The following is a 10,793-nucleotide window of genomic DNA, read 5'->3' as shown; positions in this document are numbered from 1 at the left end:
TGTGGTTTTGTGGTTTCCCTTTATAAAGAATTTCAAAATTCTCCCTTCCTGCCTCCATTCAGAACGAAAACAGAATTTCAAATTCTGAATTTGTTTGCAAAATAAACCTCTGTCCTCCCACAGCATTTTCAGTGCCTGAGTGAAGAGGACAAGAGGTTTAATGTATAATTTCTGTGAGCCTTAAGGAGATGGGGTGTGTGTTAGTGTTTTCAAATCCAGGCTTATACAGCTGCTGTTTGAGTATAAATCATAGGAGCTTTTGGTTGCACTAACACCCTCTGCAGTTTAGCACAGCTGTTAATTAATACAATACTGTATTAGTTCTTCTTATAGTCTTACTATTAACGCCCCATGAAATCCCATTAGCTCTGCATATGGTGCCAGACTTGTTCCCAATGTGGGAAGGAAAGAAAGGCACAGTGGTATGAATAATAAAGAGAAGCTTTCAAGTGGTTTCCACTGTGAACATTTTGAAAAAAATATTTTCCAGAATGTAATTTGTGGGGCAAGCTTTTCACAAAATTTCAATGCAAACATGCATATATTTGTCAGCTAAATTCTCCCCCAGAGTGTGAAATCCCTTATGCACCACTATTGTTCTGTGGCAGAAACATCATGAAGATGAAGCAGTTCCTGAAAATGGAAAATTAACCAGGTTGGTTTATTGTCCAAATTGACAGAAATGAAAAAAATAAATAAACTGCATAGCCGATGCCAACAAAAAGATAAAACTTCCCTTAGATTTTTGGTTTAAATATTTTAAAGTACAGATAGTGAGAACAATCAAAATTCGAGTTCGGTTTTCCAAGAAGTTATTTGAATTTCCTGCTTCAGTGATCTGACACAACCCTCTTAAATTCCAAGAAGATTTAAGTGCTATAGTAAAAACCAGGCTTATTTAACACCTCGTACAGAACACTCCAAAATGTATTAGCAACTACAGAAAATTCAGACCTAATTATTTTCTACTAGTTAAGTTTTATCCAATATTGACTCCTTAATGAAAGAGAGCTCCAACAAGGAGCTGTTAGAAAGACTTTTAAAAATGGAAAGAATGATGAAGCAGGCAGGATTCAGAAGCAGACAATTCCCTGGAGAAGTTGACTCCATTGTTAATTCTCTCCTGACCCTTTAGGAGTTGCTGCCCTAGAGCTGCAGTAGCAGCAGTGCATGGTGAGGAGTATTCCAGTAGATGCTTTTCCTCTTCCCAGTCCAGTGGTTCACCCATAGTCCAGTCTCTACAGTTCCACTAGGCAATCAGGAATGGCCAGGGCCTTTCTGCATGGCCAACATCCAGACAGGGACACACTGCTCAGGGAACCCCTCCTGCCTCTCCTCCCGCAGGATGGTGAGTCCACTCATTTCAATGAGGCTGTGGAGGATGTTCAGGTCTCGGATCACGCTGCTGTCCAGGCAATCCAGGGTACAGCCCTCCCTGGCTACATTGTCCTTGAGAATGATAACACCATTATCCTTCAAGCCATTCTGGCACCGGATGAGAAACTCCAGGAGATCTTTATCTGTCAGATATCCTACAGATGAAAAGATGGAAAATAGATCACTGGTAACCACCCAGACCCCCCCTGTACACATGAGAATGGTGCCTTGACCTGAGTCTCCACACTCTGTTCATTGCAGAAGTTCTAGTCCCGACAGATTTAATTATGAAAAGTTGGGCAAATCAATGAGATCGACAGATATAAACTCAAATCAAGATTTAGGAACCACGTTAGTAGTAGCAACAGATGTGGACAGAAGCCAGCCAGTGAGGAGAGTGGAGAAAATACTGGGTGCTGAAGGGTTCTTTAATCTGGTGGTTAAAGTCGTAATAAGAATCAGTGGCAGGAAGCTGGAGCCAAACAAATTCATATTGGGAATAAGTGACAACTGCTTAACAGTGTAAGCAATTACCCATTGGAAACTACCAACAGAAGTGGTGTTTACCACCTCTTGAAGACCTCAAATCAAGTGGTTGAATTTCTCAAGATATATTTTAATTGAACACAAACTAGTGACTCAGTACAAGGGCAAAGGAACGAATATAATAGCTTGTGATATAGAGTAGGTCAAACTAGACAATCTAACAGATAATCTAGATAATCCAAATAGGTAATAACTAATCCATTCTGTCTTTTAATGCTAAAAATCCCTATGACTTTGTGTAACATTATGTACCCTTCAAAGGAGTTCTGGATCAAAGAAGCAACGAGGAATGCAAGACCTGCTAATTGAACTCTTTGTATTACTCCATACTTCTGGGATTTCTGCATATAGGCATACATTTAAAAGTAGTACTTTTTTCAATATGTTATGGAGATTCTGGGTTTTATCCTTCCTTCTCAAAGATCAGGACTTCTGTTACGTTGAGGACAGTGGTGCAGGGCTCAGGGAAGATCAAAATGAGAACTCTTATGTGTGAAACATCTAACATGAATTAACAAGGACAGGTGATCAGAAACTGAGTGAAAAACTTGAAAAAAGAGATAATTTGTATTTTCTTGTCACAGATGGAATATCTTCCATCTTCTTGATGGAAGATTTAAACTTTAATAACTGGAAGTTGTCATTTCAAAACAACATTTTGACAGAGTATGACAAGTTTCTTTAACCACCCCTCCCAAAAAAAGGAAAAAGAAAAAAGCCCCCAAGCCTAAAGCTGAATACTTTTCAAGTTGAAGGGAAATGGTAATTTCTATATGAAATGTAAACTTGCCTTTTTTTTTTTAATTAAATAACTGCTTGGGCTCACATGCTTATGCATTCATAAGAAAAATCAAGATTGCAATGGCAAGATTCACTGAAGCTTTTGAGCACTGATTTGGAACTCATTGTTGTCTTAATGTGACTTTTAGTGTAGTTTCCCAAGAAAATGAGATCTTCAAGGTATGGCTCTCTAGCAGACAGTCCTAATCTCGCTCCACCAAATGAACTTGTTGGCATATTTCAGCCAAATTCGAGATGGGGTAGAAGTTTGATTAATGATTAAGATAATTACTATTTCCTTGAATTTGATGGAGGAAGAAGATTCATATACGTGTCTATGCCAAACAAAAGGCACACACTGCCTTTGACAGCAGCCACAAAGCTGAGCAGCAGAGCATGGGACAGGTCTGAGCTCATTCATCCTCAGGTTGACTCAGATTTGCTCAAAAGATGAGGCAGGAGCTACATTTACTGCAATGACTTGTTATTCAAGAAAAGCAAAAACACAAAGGAAAATGATACTGGTTTGCTTGTATCTGTAAAGGCTTGTTCTAAGCAGCTCAGTTTCATTACACTTTAAGACTGTGTGTAAAGGACAAGTAAGTGTTCCTGAATAAAACCATCTCCTGTGCTAATCTCTCTACCTTTATCTTTCTTTTTGTCTAGCAAGAAACTATCTCCAGTGTTTTGGATAAAAGGAGTTGTTCAGACCTCCTCTTGTGCTTTAAAATAATGCCTTCTGCCAGCCGCAAATGCATCATGGACACTTTGATTCACAGATTAGGAGAAAACCTTCTTTCTGCAGCAAGTTTGCTAGGAAAAATTATTTTGTTTCTTACACATGTAAGAAGCATGGCCCACGTTATCTGATTGCCAGTCTGTTGCTCTAAATGCTGAAGGATATTCACTGCAGGAGAAACAGCAGATATTTCTTATAGGACAGTCTGCTGTGGGACATAGCTAAGGGAATCTGTTTAGTAAGTATCAGTGCATGTATAAGACATGATCTGATTTACAGGCATTGGTGTATCTGTCTGCAGCAAGGGCAAGTAAGAAGCAGGATTCCTGCTCGAGAAAACCCATATATAAGGCCTCCTCCTCAGCTGCACCTCAGCATGCAGGCTGCTTTCCAGGAACCTTCCTCCAGTACATGACCTGAAAAAAACCACTTAATTTGTACCCACTGTGCACGTGGCTTGGGGGAACTCTCAGAAGCCTCTTGTGATATTTTAGGAAGCAGTCCCAAAAGTCTGAGAACTTCCCTTTACAGCTGCACCATTCTTGAGCATAAACTTGAGCACAGGCTGTATATTCTCTGAGATGTGGGGCTGGATGAATGATGCTGAACTAACCTGAAACCCACTGAATCCAGATGACGTCGTATCTCTGTGGGGCTGGAGTGAATTCCTGGAGGCTTTTGCAATAATACATCTCTACTCTGTCCTCCTTGCCCTGCAGGTAGTTTGGGACCTCGGCCAGGAAATTCTCCATCATATCCACCAGTTCCACGCTCTTGAAAACCGGCAGCAGGACGTGTTTGCTGATACGACCTATCCCAGAGCCGCAGTCCAGGGCGCGGTTGGTGCCGGCCTTCCCCACCCCCTGTGGGACACAAGAAAAGAATCTGAAATCTGAAAAACACCCCACCTGAAAGATCACAGCAACTGTGTTATCCACTATGGCCTTTAGCCCACCAAATCTTGCCTCCTTTTTTCTGGAGGCCTGTTGCAAGATTGGTAATAATCAATCCAGCCCTGGGTACCACTGTGTGAGCCGAGCCGGGCTGCCACATTCCCAGGCTGCTGCTGAGGGGACTTCCTTACTGGATTTACTGCTGTACAGTAAGTTTTTGCTTGGTACAAGAAGAGAGAAAGTCTTTCAGAAGCTCCTAGCATTCTCAGAGGATCCACTGCTCCTTGTAAAGTCCTTGCAACTTCAAATATTCACACCTGACAGCCGACTACATGGCTAGATAAGCCTCATTCTGTGCCCTGTAAAGGCTTAGCAGAAAAGGAAGCATATCCCAAATAGTGCATGCAAGCAGTAACTTCTGCAGCACAGAACTCCCAAGTTTCCCACAGACATTTCTGCAGATACACGAAATCCCTGGGATCAGGGATGCAGTTCTTAAAACAAGCTGTGTTTGAACAAAGATCTTGGAGTGGTAGGTAATGTGTGACAGCTCACAAAGTTTTGGCTGGAGCATATACAGAATTTCTTTTAGGCATAGCAACAAGAAAGATGATTGAATAGATTTTGCTTAACTGTTCCTTTTTTCTTCATAAATGTCATCTTTGGACAGAGATCAGACATGAAAAAACATGGTACAAAGGCTAAGGCGATGAGAAAATAATAAGTGCTGTAAAAGGAGCTTTATAATGAAAGCTGTATTTCACCCCTAAAGCTTCCATTCTAGCTATAAAAAGGCTCTTAAGAGCCTGCTGTTGTCCTGTAAAACAGAAATTCTAAGTCTACACAGGCACTGAGTGTGGGATTGGAGCTCCCCTGGCCAAAGTTATCTGTTGAACAAATACATTAAAAGCAAATGTAAACACCTTTTCCCTGTCCCCTGGAACCGAGCTGAAGTGAAAGCTATGGGCCAAAGTCCCTGCTGCAACTTCACTGCTCTGAAAGGAAATAAGCTCAGGAAAAGTCTTGCTATTCCCACTTATTGGGAGACCCCCTCTGTAATGATCAAGCATAAATCATGTAACTCACACTTTTCTGGCCTTGCTTCAGTGGGTAATTCAGTAGATTATTAAGGTCAAAGGACAGCACTGTCAATGACATGACTATGAATAGCCCAGCTGAGCATCCGATTACATGGAGTAACTGTAGAAAGAGCACACAGATCTCAAGGGCTCTCACCAGTCCCCAGGGCTGCTGGTCCCAATTTGTATACCAGGAAGATTAATCTCCTGATGTGTGCAAGAGTCCACAAGCCTTCAACCCTACAGGACTCTGGAGACTAACTACCTGTTTGTAGTTAGCCAGAAAATGGGAGCCATTGCTCATCCACAGGCTGCACTTAGGAGCACGTGGCTTTTCCTGAGGACCAGACTAAGCTGTAACAAGGAGCTCATGAAAGGAGAAGGAACTGTGTCTTGGATCTCTACAAGGTGGTTTTCCATACTGTTTGCCAGCAGGCACATGCTGGTCTAGTGATCTGATCACATAAAAGTCTCTGAGAAAGCTGGTGAGAAAACTGGGAGGATTTACCAAAACAACCACCAGAATTCGACAAAAAGCCACATAACTCCTTCAACATTTGTGATTCAGAGAATCTACAGTCACAGCAGCTCGCTCAAAACAGGGAATTCAGCTCCCATGATATGTCACGGCAAGGACCTCTGATGACACACCTCTGTTTGCCATCGAGAGGAAGGAAAGGGAACAATTGTGGGAGATGAAGTTCGATCCCACACTTTGCTGAAAAGGAGCGAGAGCATCAGGCAGTCAGTTGAGAAGCCTTGTGAAAAACCACGGCTCCGTTTGTAATGAAAATGTTGACATAATTCCATGTTCAGCTAATATATTTTCAGTTTGGAAGTGCTCAGGGCTTTGACAGAGTATTAACATTTTCTTTGGAAGGCAATCATTTTCCCAAAAGTCTAATTGAGTTGAAAATCAGACTCTTTATTTAAAAAAATAATATAAGTGAGAACTGTAAGCCAGAACAGGCTTCAAAATTTAAGACTGACTGCTCCTCTGACTACCTGCCTCCCCACAGAATCACCACCCTTTAGGACACATATTCACCCACAAATTCTTCTGTAAAGCTAAATAGGACACCTATTTCCTTAGGGATAAAAAAGCTGTGGAATATGTTCTTGATGCTACTTCAGGTCTTGGAAGGGCAGGAAGGAAATGTAGGTATGTAGGACAAAAAGGAAATCAGAGTTCAAGAAATGGATAAAAATCATAGTAGTTTTCCTTCTAAACTAAAAAAAAAGAAGTATGTTTTCAACAACATCTCTTCCATTATCCTGATCAAATAGGAGAAAAATCACTTTCAAGAAGCTTTTAATTCAGCAAGTAACCAGTGAGGCAGATGAACTGGAGGCTAGAAAGGGAGAAAGGCTTTAGGGCAGAAAGGGAGCTATAAAGTTAACATAACCTCCTTCTGTATTATTTTACACACCTATAGCTCACAACTGCTCCTGAATTAATGGTTTCTTTGTTTTCTTTATTTTCTTTTTTACTCACTACCTCCGGATTAGGCACTTGAAAACACAGTGTCTGTGTGGACATCAAGGCTTTACCTGGCATTAACACACTGCCATAAATATCCAGGGCTGGAGCTCTGCTGATAACCCTTCTTGTAGGGCTGTACCTGAGACAGCCTGGAGCTTGTCTGCACAGCACTCTTGGCTCCAGGCATGTTGCTCTTGGTTTGAGTTCTGCCCACACACACATAAAACCTCTTAACTTGAGCACAGTGGCACTTTCAACTCCCTTTGACTCGCCTGGGAGGGAGACAGGCTAAAATATAAGTGAAGTTCTCAGTCCTTTCTGTAATTCCTTCCATGTGCCCAGGCAAGATAAATTCTCCAATGGTACAGAACTCTGTAGCTCAGTTTACAGTGGTGCTAAGAATCATGCTAAGAAATGCCATACCTGAAGGTATGCAACATCAGTCATGGAAGGGAAATGTCACTGTGTGGCATTTCCACACCAGCCAAACTGACTCAAGAGGGGTAATTTGAGTGGAACCGGGCAACTGTTTTTCAAGGAGCACTAGTTTGCCAGAATATAAAGGTTTTGAAGAATAAAACTCTCTGTGAAACTGGTATTTCCAATCTAGAGAATAGTTATAGCCAAAAGAACATGGGAAAGAATGTTGAAAATGTCAAAAGACTTCTTTTTCATGACTTTCAAGGAAAAAAGAAACCAAACTTGTCAACTTTTCGTTTCTAAAGAGCATTTTTTATTTTGGAACTGACTTGAACTCTTGAAAACAAAGGGAAAAGTTCTTCAGAGGGTAAAACAATAAAAAATTGTTTAGCTGATCTGAAATTAATTTTCCTATTTTCCAATTTTGTTAAACTTCTCTTAAAAAGAAATTATAGTTTATATTAGGGTGAAGCAGAAGATTGGGCTTTTTCTATCTTGATCACCTTATTGGATAAAACACCTTTTCACAGAGCCATAAACTTGGTAAGACATAACTCAAATCAGATTTAGGATAAAGTCACTGCTACAGACAGCCAGTAAATATCTGTATCTGGTGGAGTAGGATTCAAATTTCAGCAGTGAGAAAGGAAAATAAACCATAAGTAACATAACCAATTGACTGCACCTCAACAGAGGACAAGCTTTAACAAATTAAATCAGCAAAATAAGCAAAATGAGCAGATTCCTTTCTGTTTCTTTTTTTTTTTTTCCTTGTTTGATCTTGGCCATTCAGAGTATCCTTTCTATCCCTGGCTAATTATAGGAGTTCTGCTCTGGAGTATTCTGTATCTGTCATCACACCTGATGCATTGGGTATGACTTCTCTTTGGCATGTGAAACTCTGCTACAGACTGTACTTCTTTCCTTTTTGGGTCTTGGAGATGGGAAAATGTAAGAGTGTGATACAAACCTGCTGCTCAGGGAGGCAACTCCATGTGATGTCTAGGAAGCGTGAAATCCTTCCCTGAGCACACAGTTATGCACCACTTGAATTCCACAAAGGTCCTTAAAACAAGTCTTCTATAAAACTTAAAGAACGTGCCTCGACTGCATTTCGTTTTTTCTGCCAATGCCATTTTCAGAAATGTCATTCAGAAATGTCACCATCACGTTCAGCTCCTCACTGAACCTCCTTTCTATCTTATTTCGTGTGTGTAGAAAGCGTGATGATGCACTGAGGCTCTGAAAAGCCTTTTTTTGCATTGGCATTAACACAAATGACTGTTAACATAAAAAAAACGTAGCTGCTCACTTGTGCACTACTGGCTCATGGCCCCAAAAGCCTCCCTCTATCAGGTACAGCAAACTTTGCCATCACTTGCCCTTCACTGCTATGCAGGATTTCTATCTCATGTTAAACCACACTCATTTTCCATCCCAATCCATTTCACCTGTATCCTTTTTTTTTCCCATACACAACATCTAATTAACCTATTGAACGTTTTTTCCCCCAGTGGATCATTAAGGCTAAAAAAAGGTCATCTGGCTATCCCAAATTTGTACAGTGGAGCAGAAAATTAAAGGTCTATGGTAGCATTATATAGAACTAGTCATTTAGTCAGCAGGAGGACTTAAGAAATTTGCTTTCCTGTAGTTTTGTGGATTTTGTAGCATCTAATACTGTTGCTGAGCTAATTTAGTGGGCTCTTCCCCCGTGAAGACGGAAGGGCAGTTAGGAAACCATCGGGCCACACTTCTAAAGAATTTCAGATTACCAAACACACGTTTAGGAACGAACAAGATTTTTAGAAACCTAAGGATCAAAGTGATACTGGTCTTAAAATCCCACTTGGCATCTCTCTGCAACTCAGGTCAAAGCAGACCTTTGAAGATGTTTACAGACCTTTAGTAAACTGCCTGAAATGGTCCTCAGTGACACTGGAATGTTCAAGAAAAAATATTTTGCTAATGTGTAGCCTATTCTGTATATTTCAAATGGGGAGGGAAGGGCTGGGTTTTGTTGCAGCATTCTCAGAAATATCTACAAATAGTCGAACCAGAAACTTGGCATTTAGTCTCAGCTACTTTCCCAAATGGACTGCAGGAATTTGCACAGACAAATCTGCCACTGAAGCCAGCAAGGGTTTTACCATGAAAGGTCCCAGTCCTGCACTGAGAATTAATCCTCCATTCAAACACACCTCTAAGAACTCCTTGCACAATCCTCACTGCAGCTTTAGACAAAAGGATGTGAAACAGGTAAACAATGATGTAAGAACAGGCAAAATGCATATTTGGAGCCATTTAAAACAGATGTGACTGGGCACTGTGCATGTCATTTTGACACATCACCACTCCTTCTTGCAGAAGATGAGATTAGATGACTCACCCCAACAAACTTCCTGAGAAATTCCCTGGAGGATTCAACGTCTGTGTTGGAGAGCTCGATGTAGTCTCCCATCATTCCCTCTTCTGTGGCTGGCACATCCCGGTAGAAGTGCTTGGCCCTGGCGTAGAACTGCATCTCCCCATTGATGACTTGACTTGTCAAAGCATAAAGTTTCACTGCAAGCAGATAAATCACTATTTTATTGTTAATGACAGATATTTCTGGTTTAGTTAATGGCACAATGACAAAGATGTATGACCTGAAGTTGAGCCTTCAAACCACCAGACCTGTTTCTGAAGCAACGGTGGAAGGAAAGGTGTTGGATTTAATCCTAGGAGACCTTGAAGGGACACAGTCTTTCTTGGGCAAATTCAGTGCCTCCCAGGCTCAGAGAGCATTTTTGTCATCCCAGTATGTTTCCATGTCAATGCAAGATCATTTCAAGTTTGAAGTGAACACACACACCAAAGAGAGCAAGGAGTCTGAATTTTCCCAGAAAAGCTGTGGGTGGCATTTATTGCTATGCAGAGTCATCATTTCTGTAATCACAAACCTCACTGTTGTGCAGATTTCCAGATATGCTTTCCAGCCATTGACAGCTGCACTGAGAGTGCACCAAGAGGAGAGTGGATGAATGAGGCACTTGCTCTGGTTTATTTTTAGTGATACTGTACAGCCTGTGGCACTGCAAGTAAGCTGAACCAAGGCACAGATGACAGTCTCAGGCCTAGATGGGTATACAGGGGGAGAGACAATTTAGGAGAGACAGTCCTAAATTTTCATCTGTCACAGATCAAGGAGCAAGGTAATGAGTGGGTGATATACTGGAAGGTTCCTGTGTGCCAGAGGCTTGGATGTTTCTTTTCATTGCTTGGCTACTTTGATGGTAATATACAGCAATCAGTAGTGTGAAGTTTGTTTTATTAACACCCGTGAGCTTTGCTGGGTAAAGGGCTATTTCCCCCTATCTTTTAAAAAGCTGAGGTCTATCTTCTGCATCCTGGGTTCTCCTATATTTGATGTGCATCAGCATATCCAAAGCAGTTGTGTTTTGCAGCTCAGAAGGAGGATTAAGGCAGGCTATAAA

The 10,793-nt window shown here is 41.1% G+C and overlaps 1 protein-coding gene across 4 annotated transcripts in view; it reads right to left on the bottom strand.

The window, feature by feature from the left end:
* Positions 1-630: 630 nt before the first annotated feature.
* METTL11B (methyltransferase like 11B) overlaps positions 631-10,793 on the bottom strand; it is a 31,037-nt gene continuing 20,874 nt past the window's right edge. For all 4 annotated transcript variants that reach the window (XM_027658567.1, XM_027658566.1, XM_027658569.1 and 1 more), the window contains 3 exons: positions 9,707-9,882; positions 4,056-4,305; positions 631-1,532 (listed from right to left, as the gene is read on the bottom strand). In XM_027658567.1, the coding sequence (XP_027514368.1) occupies positions 1,258-1,532; positions 4,056-4,305; positions 9,707-9,882 (701 nt within the window). In that variant the 3' untranslated portion in view covers positions 631-1,257. The remainder of the gene's footprint in view (positions 1,533-4,055; positions 4,306-9,706; positions 9,883-10,793) is intronic.

The sequence above is a fragment of the Corapipo altera genome, unplaced genomic scaffold (assembly GCF_003945725.1).
Source record: "Corapipo altera isolate COAL_440 unplaced genomic scaffold, ASM394572v1 79, whole genome shotgun sequence".
NCBI lineage: Eukaryota > Metazoa > Chordata > Aves > Passeriformes > Pipridae > Corapipo > Corapipo altera.
Note: the sequence above shows the minus strand (reverse complement) of the source record. Positions and strands in the feature narration are given on the sequence as shown.